The sequence below is a fragment of the Cyprinus carpio genome, chromosome A16 (assembly GCF_018340385.1).
Source record: "Cyprinus carpio isolate SPL01 chromosome A16, ASM1834038v1, whole genome shotgun sequence".
In the NCBI taxonomy this organism is placed as follows: Eukaryota; Metazoa; Chordata; class Actinopteri; order Cypriniformes; family Cyprinidae; genus Cyprinus; species Cyprinus carpio.
In genome coordinates, this window is record NC_056587.1 from 15,307,184 (window position 1) to 15,325,981 (window position 18,798).

At 37.5% G+C, this 18,798-nt stretch overlaps 1 protein-coding gene across 1 annotated transcript; it reads right to left on the reverse strand.

Moving 5' to 3' along the window:
- Window positions 1-1,158: 1,158 nt before the first annotated feature.
- On the reverse strand, window positions 1,159-13,834 carry LOC122148023 (methanethiol oxidase-like). The gene is given in 13 exon segments (XM_042772921.1): window positions 1,159-1,986; window positions 2,129-2,247; window positions 2,463-2,555; window positions 2,664-2,785; window positions 5,860-5,920; window positions 5,923-5,940; window positions 6,088-6,269; window positions 6,343-6,525; window positions 6,597-6,717; window positions 7,340-7,525; window positions 7,643-7,755; window positions 8,551-8,607; window positions 13,772-13,834. Coding segments are annotated over 13 exon segments (1,422 nt in total). The 5' UTR covers window positions 13,776-13,834; the 3' UTR covers window positions 1,159-1,823.
- Window positions 13,835-18,798: the final 4,964 nt, after the last annotated feature.

Sequence of the window (18,798 nt, forward strand, 5' to 3'; positions counted from 1 at the left end):
ATAATGATATAGATTAATTAACAATACAATGCTGAACTCGTTAATCAACTCGCCATAAAAACACACTGCCAGCGTTATTTCTTTTTATATCAGTAACATTAACGTTAGTTGAAAGTCTACAGACAACTGACAGTACAAGAACATCAAGCTAAATATTTGCAGTTATGGCTTCCAAAACTCGTAATAACATCCATATTTCTTCTCTAAACTGCTTTATGATCAAAACATTACTTGTTTTATCCTACTTCAGACGTTAAAAATCAGCGGTCTATCAGTCAGATGACTTTTGCACTCGTTAGCATCTGAGCATGTTTAGCTGAGACCTTTAAGAGACACGTCGACTACTTTTCTCTCTTGACGGGCTCAAAAAGATTTTTGCCTTAAAACAGTATAATAGTATGTGTGCTGAAAAATGTATAATTTAATTAACATTAGTTATTATTAAATGTGCAACTGTTATGAAGGCCGAAAGGATAAGCCTCGTAAAAACACAAACGAATGCTATACTTAGCCAAGCCGCTAACGCAACGTCTCTACTTTATAACGTACTTTTGAACCGACCCAGGGAAACATCTAAACATATGACTTACCTCAAAATAAACCGGGTGAAGGCTTAAATAACCGGTTTATCTGTGTTTTAACTGCCCCATTTGGGAGCCGGGGTTCTCCTGTTGCTGAATAGCCGGTGAGGTTCGCTAAGAAAGTGAATGGAGAGATGACACCGAGGCTGCCCACATCAACTGCCTGATTCCGGCATACAACACGAACAGCCCGGGTCTCAAAACACAAGAGAGCTGCCTACCAAGACAGCATTCGTAGGCGTTTAGGCAATGGCTACAAATGCTGTCTAGATAGGAAGCTCGCTAGGCTTTCAGACACAGCTAAAGAGGGTGATAAACATTAGGTTATGAAAGGTTAAAAACATTAGCTGTTGAAAACAAGTCGTTTTGCTTCTCATTTACATAATAAGAATAATAGAAATAAATATTAGTAGTAATAATAAAAGTATAATAACAATTTCTGTTCATTTTTTATATTCCATATAACTTTTTACAATTATGATTTTATTACACACACACACACACACACACACACACACACACACACAAGCACAATCATTACGACTACCGATTTAATAAGTCAATAGATGACATTTAATTTGATGCATGTTAATTTTTATTAACCATTTGACATTCCTATTTATAGTTGTACTGTAGTTATTTATTATTACAGGGGAAAAAATAAAAACCTTTTTATTAATACTTCTTATAAAATAATATTTGTCCCTGTCTTCAGACTTGGAGAGACAACTTTTCATACTTGTGAACTACAATGGCAATAAACAAAACTACCTTAAGTAGTGGTGTAACTCCTGGAAGTGTTTGTTTTTTGTTCTTTGAAGGGTTCTAAGCACTGTAATACAACATAACTGATTGCTTTATTTTAGAACGTATTCCTAATAGGATACTTTAAAATATGTGCACTCACTCGGTGCACTTGCACACGTGTTTAAAATCTACTTTGCAATTCTAATGATTCAGAAAGCCCTTACAACAACAAATGAGAAAGCCTTTGAGTTCACTGGGATACAAAATATTTATAAAAAAAAAAAAAATGCAGAAAGCATATAAAGACAACAAAAATATATTTTTACATTTGAGAAGTGATTTACTCTTTTAATCACTAATAGACATGATATGATTAAGGATTTAGTCCATATGTAGATTATACATGATACTGATGATATATTGTATCTCCACTCAGTTGTGAAAATATGGGAATATTAGCTCTGCTCCTTGGAACGTAATAGCTTGGCCCCAATTTCATAACCAGATATCAGAAGTGCAGTCTCCACCAGGATATCTGAGCTCATGGGCAAGTGCAGGACCATCTGGTTCTGCTCCGAAATCCACAAGGAAATTCTTGTTGAGCTTCAGCCCGCCTTTATCTGTGTCCACGTCAATCTGCATCATGACTGACCCCTCCCTCAAGAGAAATAAGAGACATGTTACAGCATAGCAAACAAATCAAGAGGTTACTTCTCAAATCATTTAAACAGCCTCATGTCTTAATCTTTGATTAACAAAACTCAAGTAACATTACAAACAAAGATTTTTTTTTGTCTCACTTGACAAGGTCAGGGTAGAACTGCTTGTCCCAGGCACTGTATAAAGAGGTGGTGACGTACAGTCGTCTTCCATCCAAGCTTAGCTGGAGCATCTGAGGGCCTCCCTGCACTCGCTTTCCCTGATGAGGAAAGGAACATTTTAACCCCCAACGAATGATGTGCTCTAATTGCTCTGTTTAGGTCTGCATGACCTAATGATTTGGAGGACAGTAAGCTGGGTCATCTGTCAATTAGTTAGTTACCAACAACTTTAGGCTGTTTTCCTCTACATAAATGGCTAACTCAAATGTGTACACAGAGCTCACATGAAGCACACTTGGAAGTAAAAAAGTACCTTCAGTATCCGTGGGGTTGGCTGGCTATCCAGTTCTTTGTCCTCCAATACTTTCACTGGTCCATCTTTCAAAATGCTGCCCCCAAGGAAGATCAAAATATTAAATGTAAGTCCTACTGTACTGACACTTTATTTGTCTTTGACATGATCATAGAAATGTAGACAAAAGTGTCTTGATCCTGCTAATCCAAGCTGTCTTACCTGACCAACCATACGTGGATTCCTCCTGTCAGTGATGTCATACTGTCGAATGTCTCCATGCAACCAGTTACTGAAGTACAGGAAGCGATCATCCAGTGAGATCAAGATATCAGTAATGAGACCTATGGCAAAAATACACGAGTAAATGAGTGTATAATTTCTTTTAAAAATATATAATTTCATTATAGCAGATTGTCAAACTGGAGTCCAGGAAAAAATTGAAAGGGGAAAAATGAGAGAAAAAAAAACTTATTATTCAGACTTTTTTTTTTTTTTTTTTTTTTTTTTTTTTTTTTTTTTTTTTGCAGATTGTTAAATTTGAAAAAAAATGAGAGAACAGCACCCCCCCCCCAAAAAAAAAAAAATCACTAAATGTATTTTTAAGGGCTGTAGATATCAAATATTTAACACAATATTTTGTAAAAAATTACATACATAACAGTTTATATTACTTAAAAAAATTGTCAGAAATAAACTAAAAATAATCATTATTCATAACCATTTCATTCTATTAACAGTCCTAGTTTTCATATACAGGTGCATCTCAATAAATTAGAATGTCGTGGAAAAGTTCATTTATTTCAGTAATTCAACTCAAATTGTAATTTATTAAATAAATTCAATGCACACAGACTGAAGTAGTTTAAGTCTTTGGTTCTTTAATTGTGATGATTTTGGCTCACATTTAACAAAAACCCACCAGTTCACTATCTCAAAAAATTAGAATACTTCATAAGACCAAACAAAAATTTAAAAATAAAAACATTTTTAGTGAACTTTTGACCTTCTGGAAAGTATGTTCATTTACTGTACATGTACTCAATAATGGTGGGGGCTCCTTTTACTTTAATTACTGCCTCAATTCAGCGTGGCATGGAGGTGATCAGTTTGTGGCACTGCTGAGGTGGTATGGAAGCCCGGGTTTCTTTGACAGTGGCCTTCAGCTCATCTGCATTTTTTGGTCTCTTGTTTCTCATTTTCCTCTTGACAATACTCCATAGATTCTCTATGGGTTTCAGGTCTGGTGAGTTTGCTGGCCAGTCAAGCACACCAACACCATGGTCATTTAACCAACTGTTGGTGCTTTTGGCAGTGTGGGCAGGTGCCAAATCCTGCTGGAAAATGAAATCAGCATCTTCAAAAATCTGGTCAGCAGAAGGAAGCATGAAGTGCTCCAAAATTTCTTGGTAAACGGGTACAGTGACTTTGGTTTTCAAAAAACACAATGGACCAATACCAGCAGATGACATTGCACCCCAAATCATCACAGACTGTGGAAACTTAACACTGGACTTCAAGCAACTTGGGCTATGAGCTTCTCCACCTTTCCTCCAGACACTAGGACCTTGGTTTCCAAATGAAATACAAAACTTGCTCTCATCTGAAAAGAGGACTTTGGACCCCTGGGCAATAGTCCAGTTCTTCTTCGCCTTAGCCCAGGTAAGACGCCTCTGAAATTGTCTGTGATTCAGGAGAAGAGTACGACAACTGTAGCCATATGCCTTGACACGTCTGTGTGTGGTGGCTCTTGATGCCTTGACCCCAGCCTCAGTCCATTCCTTGTGAAGTTCACTCAAATTCTTGAATTGATTTTGCTTGACAATCCTCATAAGGCTGCGGTTCTCTCAGTTAGTTGTGCATCTTTTTCTTCTACACTTTTTCCTTCCACTCAACTTTCTGTTAACATGCTTGGATACAGCACTCTGTGAACAGCCAGCTTCTTTGGCAATGAATGTTTGTGGCTTACCCTCCTTGTGAAGGGTGTCAATGATTGTCTTCTGGACAACTGTCAGATCAGCAGTCTTGATTGTGTAGCCTAGTGAACCAAACTGAGAGACCATTTTGAAGGCTCAGGAAACCTTTGCAGGTGTTTTGAGTTCATTAGCTGATCGGCATGTCACCATATTCTAATTTGTTAAGATAGTGAATTGGTGGGTTTTTGTTAAATGTGACCCAAAATCATCACAATTAGAAGAACCAAAGACTTAAACTACTTCAGTCTGTGTGCATTGCATTTATTTAATACACAAGTTTCACAATTTGAGTTGAATTACTGAAATAAATGAACTTTTCCACAACATTCTAATTTATTGAGATGCGCCTGTATATATAACACTAACAGTATGTAGAAAAAACATTTAGCAACCTTTATGTTTTAGAAAATGGGTCCTTTGCTAAGGGGATCATTGTATTTAGTGGTTTACTGTTGTAAAAAAGTCTCAAACCTATTCTATAGTGCTTTTTTCCATTTGTTTTGGAAATTACATTGTACACTGTACATAATGATTAATGTTTGTTAATTTCCCTGAGTTTTTCCATTAGAGGGGATGTCTAATACTATTTCATGCATTTTGACTTATTTACACTGTTAAAGAGTTGGATTCTCATGCTAAACATGGCCAAAGTTTCAAAAAATTAGTTTGGATGTATGACAAGAGTATTTCTGTGCCCAATACTCTCCTTCAGGGTTCTTATAAGTTTCAGAAAGTTTTTTTTTTTTAATTTTTGTAAGACATCATAAAGGGCGGAATTACCTGTATGGGCACTCGCACGTGCACACATCAACCAGAGTCAGTGCAAGAGCACGCCCATCAACATGCATTGTTCAGGTGCACAGCTGCACAGGACTTGCTCAAGAAGGATTTGCCATTTTGATTTTAGACCAAGAAACAAAAAATATCACCAAAGAAGTGTGTATTTGGTTGTGAGGGAAAGATAACCTCATTCAGAACCCAGCATTAAGGGAACAGTGGATGCAATTTGTTTCTCTGGGGCAGCACGGAGTTGTACAAGTGTGTTTGTCATTTCGGTGACAAATGTTTTATAACAAATTAAAATTTAACTCAAAATTTTGGTTCCTGTTTTATTTATGTTAATGTCACAGCTTGAAGATGATCACTATGCAAAAGCTTTGCATGCTCGTGACTCTTTAGCTCCACCCACGGCACACCTCCAGGAGCTCGACTGTTTTTGGAGAGAAGTGGTACAGCTTTATCGGTCTTTTATAAATCTGATAAATCTGAAGACACTTCAGAGATATGAAGGATGCAATACTTTTCTGTAGGTACTCAAGATTAACATGAGATTGCCAGAAACTGTGTTTTTTTATCCCTTTAATATAAAAAAATAAAAACATTAAAAAAAAATTAAACTTAAATAAAAAAATATACTATAGAACATTACTTAAAGTACTCACCTGGCATTTCAGGAAGAGCCCAACCTTCCACCTTTTTGCTTGGAATTTGGATCACTTTCTCTCTGCTGCCCAGTCCCGTTTCTGTAAAATACAAAATCTGAAGTTAAAAACATGCATTGTTTAAAAACTGTGGGGGTTGTTGGCATAAAACTGTCCTTTAAATCATTTTTTAAGGCTTTAAAAAAAGGTTAGAGAAGATTTTAATACAAGCGCTTTTTATGTACTTGCCGGAGTCTTGTAGAAGCGGAAGATGGTGCTCTGAAGTGCACAGCCCACAAATCCTTCAGCCGCAGCAGGGTTGTGCAGGAATCGGATCTCCAGAGGAATAGCACCCTCTTCCCCTAGATCCAGAGTCTGTATCCGCTTGTGCGTGGTCCAGTCCCACACATGGAGGCGCTGTCCATAATGACCTACAGACAGATCTGATCATCACTGCCAGTCGGCTACAACGACTCTTGAACACACTCTTGAACATGAACATACCAGTTTTGACATCTGCAGGGTTGAAGCCATTTCCCAATGCTTTTGGAGCTCCCCACTCAGTGCTGATCATGACGTTGTGGCGAGGCTGGTACCAGAAGTCATAACCAAACGGTGCTGCTTCACCTGGCTTCTCCCAGTTGCCAATGACTTCGAAAGTTTTGCCATCCAACAACACAAAACCACCAAATGAATATAAATAAAAGGTAAGTATAAATGTGTACTGAAAATACAGAGCTGTGAACACAGCATCTTACCCTTGCCATTGCCAGAGGGATCGCCCATGGTACTGATCATGATTTGGCCACTGCCTAAGCAGTGAGAAGTGTGGGGGTTGGCAAGGCCGCATTTCCAGAACAGATCTATGGGCTCGACTATCTGGGGGAGGAGAGAGATGAAAAGAATTCATGGGCTTGGCAAGAACGAAACATTCTTAAAGTCAACAGTCATGTATTAAGGGGCGGTCACACTTGATGTTCAGCATTATGTTGTAGATGTTAAACAAAATCAATTATCAATATGGGTAACAGGGCATGATGTCATGCTTCTGGGCTTTTAAAATAAATTCAAACTGCTAAAATAAATCAGGTTCTCTGTGTGGCTTTTCTTAACAAAAACTGAAACAAATATTTGGGGCACATGACAAAAATATATTTATCGTGGCCACAAATTAAGAATTTGTTCCCACAATTTATTAATTTGTTCCCTTATTCTAGTAAATTGTTGTTAAAACAAGGGTATGAATTTGTAATACGTGGCCAGTATGAAGTACTATAGCATGCAGTTAAAATTAAAAATCGTATGCATATAAGTAGGAAAAGCCCTTTTGGAGCAACTTGATCAAGTCATTTAAGCAACTCTATAGTTCATGAATTGCTCCTGGGTTTTTAAACCTTCCTCAGATTACTAATCCAGATGTTCATCCACAAAATAACACCATTACAGTAAGGTTATTCATACAGACAGGCACTTGTATAACTGAGTGTTTACTAAAATGAACCTTATGAAGCCGTGGGGCCCGTGGATCCGTCCCTACATCAACGACATAGATACGGGAGGACATCAGGGAAGGCAGAATGAGACGATTGCGTCTTTTGGAGGGATCATCATAACAACTGCTACAGGCATTCCAACCAGAATGGTGTAGCTCATCCTTTAGATTAGGCATGGGCAGCCTATGAATCACCTAGACAAGAGGGTGTAAATAGAAAAAATGCTTCTAAAGAAATATGAAAAAAGAAAATGTTGCTGCCACATTCTAATTTTAAATAGTTTTAAGTGTATATTTCATATTTGCTATTACCTTGCAAAAATTAGGAGATTGTGGATTGATATCAACAGTTGCAAGATAGTCAGGTTTCTGAATGTCGGTGTTGCGGTAAATGCATGGCAGGTAGACTATCTCTTCTCGAGGCCCTGTAGGAAGAATTTATGTTTAAGTTTAAAGATTAAATCTATGAATCTTTGTTTCCTATAATTTATCAATAAATTCCATAAAAGGTGTACCATTTGTGTCCGCAACATTGGATAAAATGCACTAAACATGCTATAAAGTACGGAGCCCCGCACATGACATGAAAGAAAAAATAAATAAATTGTGCGCACGATTTACTAATTCGTTCCCTCAAAAAGCCAGTATAAGCCTATAAAAGCCAGTTAAACAGATTTTTTTCATATAAAAACAACTAATAAAAAAAAATAATTTTACAAAGACAACATATATACTGGTTTTTCCATTAGATATTCATTCATATTTATAAAAAAAAAATCATTATAATTTTATACATATAATAATTTCTAAGAATTTCTAAGGTATAATGCAATTTATCATGTTAAAAGTATTTTAGGTTTAGGTTTAAAATCACATAGAAATTTACTTGCTTTTACCAAATTACAAAAAATTTGTACAGTGAAGCTTGAGGTAAGTTTATGGTGTATGGGTGGGATTCTTTTCTTTTTTCAGGGAAAAACAAGTAAGCAAACCAAACGATGCAGAGCAATGCCAATTCACAAGTGAGGAGGACCTCTGCTGATGGGGAGGAGGAGCTAAGATCATGTTCAGTGAGCACAGTTTGACAGTGAGTCTCCAGTGCAGAGGTCACTGCTCCCTTGTAGTGACTTGCAACTATGTATTACCAACTCACATGTTAATATATACTACCACCTTATTGTTTAGACAATATGCTGTCTTATGTTTTAAAAGCAACTCAACTTTCATGGCATCCAGAGGGGTTTTATATCCTGGTCCACATCCTGAACAGGTAGAAGCTGCAAGCAATGAGAGAGAGCATATGTCACATCTCAAATATTTCTATGTGAGCTATAGTCAGTTATTCAGTTATTGAAGTACGTAGGCCATCAGATGCAGTCATATAAAGACATAGTTAAATCTGGGAAGTATCCTATCATAAACTCAATTTTGCTTGTTATGCATTTCATCCATAATAAAAATCTGAGAGATTAAATGAAGGCATAAAGTTTTTGCATATTATTTAAATGTGTGGGTTAGTTAATCTTTTGAACTACAACGTGCACCATGTAGTGCGTTCACTCTTGAAAGGCAAGAATGATGAGTGAACTACTGGATATTACTAGAAAACACATTTTTACTGCCTTGTAAATATTTGGAAATAAGGAAAAACACGCATACAAGCACATAAACCCCAACTACAACACAAGGGCAAATGTCACTATCTAGGAGACACTGTGTCTTGCCAAGAATTGTTCAACATCCTTCCCTTGACAGCCACATGTTTATGGGTTACGTGAAGGTCAGCCCCCTCATTGACCCAAATAAAAACGGTTGTGTAATCAAAGTCTGCGTTCAATGATGTCAGTAAAACTAAATCTACAAGCTAATGAGCCATATTGACATATTGAGGTCAATAAGAAAAAAATTAAATCTATAAGCTTTTTATCACTATTATCAGGGCTCAAGTCTCACGCATTCGCCGTGAGACACACATTTCAACCCGTTCACACGTTTTCACGCCACACCTTGTATTCTCACGCTGAGAAATAAGGGATAACTTGTTTTGTTATAATTAAAGGTGCTGTATGTAGGATTGACACCGAGTGGTTGAACTAGGTATTGCAGTATAAATTCAAAATATTGGAGAGACATGGAAGTTGCCAGATTGAAGACACAAACAGGAACGAGTGCACTTGATGATGAATGAAATAAAATACTCTGTGTTTTCCGCCAACTGGCAACCCAGGGTGCCAAAACAAAACAAAGATCGACATTCTGGCCAGGAACGCACATTTTCAAAGGAGAATAAATGTAGCATTGTTTTTCAGATAAATAAGTATGTTTACTTAGCATGTTTCTTAAATATCTGCAAACATATTATGGTATAATAATACTTAAGAAGAATCAAAATCTTACATACAGCATCTTTAATGGACGAATTCGGAGGGAAGTTCTCTGCCGAGTTTACCTACCAGCCAATCAGAAATTAAAATGTTGTTGTTTCTGCGTAAATTTCGTGACCCCGCTGCAAGAGCGTTCGTTACTAAGCAACATAGATGCGCGCACACACACGTAGTGTAAGTTGAGAGACCAAGACCCGATGAATGCTGTAGGTAACCTTTTTTTAAGGATTTTGATTTTACGATTCCTGGACGAAATCACTTGTCTGTGATTAAAGATAGTGAGATCTGATGTTGGGGAATATAGCTAAATTTGTGCTAAATTATTAATGATGGAGTCAAAAACTCTCCAGCTGCTTTGCAACCAGAAGCTTTAACTTGGCTTTGGTTACCAGAAACTAAGTAGTAGAGATGTTACAACAATTGGTAAATATAATAAAAGACAGACAAATTTGTCCAAATAAAATAAATTGTTTTATATATTTATTTTTTTAAAAAGTGCCCTTTCCCTGAGCATGTGTGTCAAGCTGTGTGTGTGGAGTGAGAGTGAGAGAGAGAGAGAGAGAGAGAGAGAGAGACAGATAGAGAGTTTTTGTAAGTCTGTTTGAAGTGTTTGATTCATATTTTGATGCCTGGATGACAGGGGTAGGGGTTCCCCCTTAAAGGGTTAGTTCACCCAAAAATGAAAATTCTGTAATTAATTACTCACCCTCATGATGAACCTTCGTTCATCTTCGAAACACAAATTAAGATATTTTTGATGGAATCTGAGAGGTGTCTGACCCTTCATAGACAGCAATGCAACTGAAATGTTCCCAAGTCCAGAAACGTAGCAAGGAGATCTGTAAAATAATCCATGTGACATCAGTGGTTCATCTGCAATTATACGAAGCTACAAGAATAATTTTTGGAGCATTTCAGTTGCATTGCTGTCTATGCAGGGTCAGACACCTCTCAGATTCCATCAAAAATATCTTAATTTGTGTTCTGAAGATGAAAGAAGGCCTTACGGGTTTGAAACGACATGAGGGTGAGTCATTAATGACAGAATTTTCATTTTTGGGTGAACTAACCCTTTAAAGCACTGTGGCTTCCCCATTCAAATGCAGATGCAGAGAGAGTGTTCTCCATGGTGGGTTGGAACAAAGCCAAAACTAGAAACAGTTTGGTTTGGACAGAATGCTATCATCTATCATGACAGTGAAAATGGCTGGCCTTGAGCCACAGTGCTTTAAGTGGGAGCCCCCTACCCCTGTCATCAAGACATGAAAATGTGCAACAAACACAACAGGGAAAAAAAACAAAAAACATTCATAAGCCAAAATGTGCTCTCTCTCTCTCTCTCTATCTCACACACACACACACACACACACACACAAAACACAGCTTGACATACATCCGCAGGGCAAGTTCTGCAATCCTACTTTATGTGTACAGTATGAACATTGAGCACTGCTCTTCTTCAGTTGGCTCGCTTGTGGAGAAATGTATTTTTTTATTTTTGATACATTTGCATTTTTAAAATACATAAACCTACCTATTTTATTTGGAGGGTTTTTTTGTTGTTGTTGTTTTTTTTTTTTTGCTTTTTATCATATTTACCAGTTGTGATTTACCAGTTGTTATCATTTCTATTTGTTCAGGTCAATTATGAACAATACGTAAAATTGAACTGCTAGGGAAAACTGCTGCAAATATTTGAATGGCTCCTCACCTTTTTGTGAATCCTCCCCTTTAAGTGGCCCCTCCCCTAAGCTCACTCCAAATTTTTGCTATAACTTGAGAGCCCTGCTATTATTATGTGTTAACATAATTACTGTATTGCACGAGATTAATATATAATAAAACGGTTTAAAATGTTAGGATAGCTGCAATAACAGCGTTTTTTTTTCTTTGATGTAAATCAAATTTGATTACATGTAGACTTTGAATGCTTCAATATGCCTCAGAAAACATAAAAAAGCTAATTTAGTGCACTCCGAAGGAAAGCAACATTAACTTCAACTTCAACTTCAATTTATTTGTAAAGCACATTTATACACAATTTATACTTCACATTTATACTTCACAGTGTAAAATAAAAACACAGTAGACATACAAATTTACAAGTACAGAAATTAAACAAGAACTACTTAAAAAGCCAAGCTAAACAGATAAGTCTTCAGCTGAGACCTAAACACTGATGGAGCTTGTCGAATAGAAAGAGGGAGATTGTTCCACAGTTTAGGGCCTGCTACTGAGAAAGCACGATCACCTTTTGACTTCTTTTTGGACTGAGGAGTAACTAGCAACAGTTGATTTAACGATCTTAAAGACCTAACTGAAATGTAGGGCTCTATAAGATATAATTTGGAGACAAATTATGTAAAGCTTTAAAAACAACCAGTAAAATCTTGAAATCAATCCTAAACTTGACTGGTAACCAATGAAGAGAACGCAGCACTGGAGTGATGTGCTCTCTTTTTTTGGTGCCCGTCAAAAGTCTAGCTTTAGCATTCTGTACAAGCTGCAGACGTGATAGTTGTCGTGGCTGATCCCTACATAGAGGTAGTTACAGTAGTCCAGTCGCGAAGAAATAAAAGCATGTACAACAGTCTCCAAATCATTAAAACTACGAAAAGGTTTAAGCTTAGCAATAATTTTAAGATGATAAAAACTACTTCTTACAACTGAGTTAATCTGTTTATCAAAGCTAAGCGATGAATCAATAATGACCCCAAGATTTCTCACATTGTCCTTCACAGTCATCTCCAAAGGAGCAAAAATACTGACTACGCGCTCTTTAAAATTTGATGGCCCAAATATTATGATTTCAGATTTTCTTTCATTAAGCTGAAGAAAATTATTAGAGAGCCAAATTTTAATTTCATTCAGACAGAGTAACAAAGATTGCAAAGACTGTTCATCTCCAGCTTTAAGGGGAAAATAAATCTGTGTGTCATCTGCGTACATATGGTATGAGATGTCATAACGACGACAGATGGATCCCAAGGGGTGCATACACAAAGAAAACAATATAGAGCCCTGAGGGAGACCATATTTTAAAGGAACCACAGAAGAGGAGACATTTGCCAAAATTAACAGAGAATGTTCTATCCTTAAGGTATGAATGAAACCATTTCAGAGCAGTACCCCTAAACCCAACCTCACACTCCAACCTTTTTAAAAGAATTGAATGATCCACAGTGTCAAATGTGGCACTGAGATCTAACATGATTAAAACCTAAGCCCTCCCAGAGTCAGATGCTAAAAACAAATCATTCAGAACTTTAACACAGCAGTCTCTGTACTGTGACCAGCTCTGAAACCAGATTGAAATTCATCTAAAAGAGCATTAATAGATAAAAAAGGAGTAATTTGTGAAAAACATTTTTTTCTATGACTTTAGATAGGAACGGTAGTTTAGAAATGGGACGGAAGTTAATCAATTCTGTAGCTGCTAGGCTTGGTTTTTTAAGTAAAGGAGAAACCACTGCGTGTTTAAGACAAGATGGGACAGAACCATTAGATGGAGAGAAAGTAGAATTACACGAATTCTATTTTAACAGACCTAGATCTCATGTCTAAATGAAAATAATCTGTTATGAATAAATTCTTTCTTCCAAATTGGAGCTATGGCGTACTAAAAAAATTCGGATGAAAATGTCGATTGCTTAAAAAAAAAACTCTGAGCAACAATGTTCAAAAGTACGGAGCCCCACACATGACCTGCAAGAAAAAAATAAATTGTGCGCACAATTTACTAATTCGTTCCCTCAATGTACTAAAACGTGCACACGATTACTTATGCGTTCCCTCGATTTGCTAAATCGTTCCCTTGATTTATAAATCATGTGCACGATTTAGCAAATCGAGGGAACGAATTAGTAAATCGTGCGCACAATTTATAAATCAAGTGAACGAAATAGTAAATCGAGGGAACGCAATAGTAATCGTGTGCACGTTTTAGTACACTGAGGGAACGAATTAGTAAATCATGCGCACGATTTAGCCTACTATTTTTTCCTGCATGCCATGTACGGGGCTCTCCGTACTAAAGTGCATTAGAAGTGACACTCACCCATAATGCCGCTGATGCTGCTGCTTTCACGGGCGGAAACTCACTGACCCAATAACCCGTTGGGGACTTGCATAAATATTTTATGTGCCTTTGGGATTAACTCTTTCATAGACAGTACCACATGGGACTGTGAGATGCTCCTTATAAACCACATACAGGTATTCAGCTGGAGAATAAAAAACGCCGCCTCGGTCCCAGCAAATCGAGAAGGGTCTGCATCCCGGACTAATGTAGTTCGGTAAAATTGGCAAGATATTCACAGATTCGACTTTTGTGATCAATAACTCGCGAGCAAAACGTTTTTAGTACACGAATTATGCCTCTTTTCACTCGTAGTGACGTAGTAAACGAGCTACAAGCGATTTTGCCTGAAAACAAGCTTTCCTCCTCTCTGTACAAAATACGATGATCTCAATGCGCTGGCGTCTGAGAGACACGTCCGAAGGGACCGTCTGCAAAGTGTGAAACGCGAAAAAGGTTACTAACAAAATACTCAATAACTTCACAGTAACACACTGTTGTGTCACCAAATTCAATTCACGCACTGCTCTCCTGCTGGTTATACTACAACATTGATTTTAAAAATAGTTGCTTTTGCACAATTTTTATGATTTTTTTTTATTATGAAAACGTTAATAACGTTACTGTAACACCATACTTTCACCAAATCCAGGTTACACATCACTGCTCTCCTGCAGGTTATACTACAACACTTATATTGAAAATAGTTGCTTTGGCACATTTTTTATGATTTTATTATGAAAAATAGTTAATAACTTTACTGTAACACACTGTACTTTCACCAAATTCAGTTCACACGTCACTGCTGTCCTGCTGGTTGGATGAAATTAATTGCTTTTGCACATTTCTTAGGATTTTTTATTATGAAATAATAAACCTTTGTTTTTATCAACAGTAAATCATGACACCACATTTCATTTATTGTAGGCTATATACTTTAAATTCGCTTATTGAAAGAACAACAGCAGCAGCAGCAGTATGGTGTAACATTTATTTGAATTTTGTTTGAAATGGAGGTCCAAGTTTTTAGTAATCTAAATGCAGGTGCTGGTCTCTGGCAGGCAGTGTGGGAAACTTCCTGTCCACATCAAAACAAAGCACGGAAGAATGGGAAAAAAAGAGTTTACGCACAAACTGAGTTTATTTACATTTTAATCATGAGGAATAGTCAAAAATGCCAAAAACACACACCACAACACATTTACCTCTTAAATCATTATATATAATATTTTTAGTCCTCTTTACATTTTCATCAAAAAAATAACATCCAAAAGACCCCCAGTGATATCAACTCCCACTTACCTTCATAATCACACTGTTTACATAAAGCCCCAGTATTTAGTTCATATAAATTATATACAAAATTGTTGCAGCAAAAAGAAATTAAATCAATGTAAGCACCTTTTTATAAACATGTTTAAGGGCACCAATAATGTGCTACAGAAAGTCTTTGAATTGAATGTCAATGAATGGCACCTGGAGTGTAGTTATACCATCCTGTGGTTGCTACAGTAATTTCAGATGCTGAAATCAATAATGAATATTCATACTGATCCCACTCCATTCACTGCTGCTTCTGCAATACCAATACTATGACTTTTCAAAGTGTCACATTGTTTTTTTTTCAGTCTGTAAGTAGATAAAAATAACCGAAATGGAAGAATTTCAAGAAAGTCTGAGTCTGTTGCCAGCCATAATGCTGAACTTTAGCACAGCCATGTAAATGTAATAACAGACTATGTTAAGACATGGAATAAAAGTTATATTGTTCAGTAATGCCCTATTCAACCGCAAGAGAGTAAATTAAAGGGGTCATATGACGTTGCTAAAAAAACATTATTTTGTGTATTTGGTGTTCAGTAGTACAGTTGTGTGTAGAAGCAAACAAAAAAACGAAGCAAACCATTGTAAGCTTCAATCTGGCTTGATGAAAATGTTCTCATTACAGCTTTAGAATGGCGCAAAAATGCTGATTTACTTTCTGAGGATATACAATGCGTTTATGTGGTTTTAGGTTAAAAAAAACCACATTATTTTCCACATAATATACATTATTGTTGTCCCATTATGCCCCGCTTTTCTGAAACGCAACGATTTTTAAAAAGCTCATCGTTCTGAAAAGTGAGGTGTACACTGATTGGCCAGATATCAAATGCATTGTGATTGGCCAAATTCCTCAAGAGTGTGTGTCAGAAATGTCACGCCCCTTACCATACTGTGATGCCGTGTCCCGGTCAGAACACTGGCTCGACAACCCAAAAACAATAAAATCATAAATGAGGCTTTTGTTGCATCCAGTGGGGACATAATTACTGATTATAATGACTTATACTGTGTTTTTACGCCTTGCGTTGTGTATCACGCTGCGTAAACATAAAACCATGTCTGCATTTGTGATCTGAGAAACGGCAAACAACATGCGTTACTCTACACTCCTCAAAACTCGCGTTTTAATCATAAGTGGCAAATTCTTTAAATATGAAAACGTACTTACAGACTGTGAGTCAGAAGTGCCAGACTGTCCTTGCAAAAGTTGGAACTGCCCCACTTTATAGAAACAGACACCGGCATTGTAGGTTACTCTCACAAGACAACAGTCCTCGTCCTCTGTTAAAATGCACTGCACACATCTGAATATTTGGGTTGAACTGTTTTGGAACAGTGTTGTAATTACAAACTAACTACTGATTTCTAGTTGTGTTCTCTTTTGGAAGGCCAAACAAAGTAGTTTCGCTTTCACAACGAAACACACAGCATCTCCACAACATGGTGGCGGCAGCAACAGCAACGAGAATAAAAGTTACGCATTCTTTCTTTGCATGAACATTTGGGCGGCATTATGCAAATACTCCCACATCGTGACATAGACGTGGGGGGGGGTGTTAGGATGAGCCGTTTTAGGTAGGAATGGTTGACTCTTAACTTTTATAAAGAATACCTCTTTGGGTTTTGAGACTTTAGTCTTTGCAACTTTACAGATCTTCTTTATGCATGAAGACCTTGTAACACTCCAAAGAGAAAGGAAAATTTAAATTGCATCATATGACCTCTTTAAACAATTTTAAAAAGCATGTATCGAAATAGCATTTGAGTGATTCTTCATTTCAAGTGTTAGATTATTCTTCTGCCTTCTGCTATGTCTCGCACTTTGTCGACACATGCTTTGTGAATACCCATCCTCCAGTCAGCCGTGGAAAACTGAAGCCACACAAACTGTGAGAGTAGTACAGTTGTGTAGAGGCAAACAAAAAAATGAAGCGAACCACTGTAAGCTTCAATCTGGCTTGATGAAAATGTTCTCATTACAGCTTTAGAATGGCACAAAAATGCTGATTTACTTTCTGAGGATATAGAATTTAAATAATATCTGTCCATAGACAAAAAAATCTAACATTGTGGGAACTATTGGATTGTTTTATGCTAGTGAATAAACAGAAAGAACGAACAGTAGAAAACCTTGCAAAAGTCAATAATGCAATGTCTATCCTGTAAATCTATACATTATTTAGGATTAAAAAAATATTTTAAAATTCAGGGGATGAATGTGAGAAATCTGTGGATTCACTTGCAATTTCCAAACATTCATCAGTTTTTTCCTTTTGTTGCATTGTCTTTTTTATTTCAATTGGCATTGCATCTTCATCTTTTGTTTCACTGACTTCTTCATTTTCGGCGTCCTCTGGCTCCTGTGTCAAATCAATTTTCTCAGTTACTTGGACTCACTTTGTCTACAGTATGTGTGTCCATTGGCTCTTCTTCTTCTGCTGCTGACTCTAGATCTACAACTTCAGGTTCAAGTGTGGCCTCAGACAGTTTATTAACAGCTCCAAAGGGTGTACCAGGCAAATTTGCATGTGCTTCCTGATCAGGAAGCAGGCGAGCCAAAGCAGAACGAGTTGTGAATAAATTCAGGCCTACAAGAGAAGCAAGACATGGCCTCTTCCAACCAGGATACGAAAAAGCTCCACCAGATCTTCACGCTGAACCCCAGAGCCACCATCGCTGGGTTGTTGTGCCCAATGAGCTAGAAATAACCTTGCAGCACAGGGCGTACACACATCTCTAGAGGTTGATGTCTGGCCGTACAGCCAGCTGGAACTAAGGCGGGGAAGGTTTTGGTACTACTGACTGTAGATATGATGCTCTCATAAGTTTGGCTATGATGGACTATCCATAAAACCAGTAGGGCATCAGTTTCATTCTCGGAGTCGAGATGCTGCTTCCACACTTTGGTGGCCCAAATTTCTAGCTCTTCCGCTGTGCTGAAACCTTCCTCTTTGGCCATAAGCAGGATTGAGTCTGGTGGGCTTCTGCTCAGCATGCTTGGGGAGTGAGTTGTGAAGAGCACTGCAGGTAGCATTGTACCATTTGCGAGCATTGAAAGGTAAATTTTTATGAAAGGCTTCCCAAAAAACCCCGTAAATTGGAAAGCAGACTCTCTGCTTATTCTGGTATTCTCATTCAGCATTTTTGAAGTCCACAAAAAACAGAAAGCTGGTCCATAGCACCAAAGACACACTGTTGAATGTTGTTTGCCTTTATTTTACTGTGCACCAAACTCTGTGAAGTGATGGCAGTTTTGCTCCATGGCATTAGGGAGTTCCCGATATACTGTGAAAGGGGTATCCAAGCCCAACTGGTGCAGCATCATGAAGCTCACGGCCCACTCGTATGAAATACGGAAAGAATTGTTCTCGTTGGTTTGGCTTTGGAGCTCCGAAGCTTTTTCAAATAGTTTCGCCTCACTGATAGGACGCTGCTGTTCCCGTTGAGTCAAAAACCCACTCCACTAGAACGATCAATGGCCTCTCCACAGCTCCTGCTGCTGCATTCATTTAATTGATTCTCTTTGTCCTGAAGCCAGGTTTTGATGAGCTGAGGTTTGGTGGTCCATTTCTTTACCCGCTTTCTGGACCCCGGAGCACAGTGCAAGGAGTAGTATTCGACGTTGATGTATAGACATAGTCTCCTCTCTGTTTTTCACAGGTTGTGAAAGTGTATTGGTT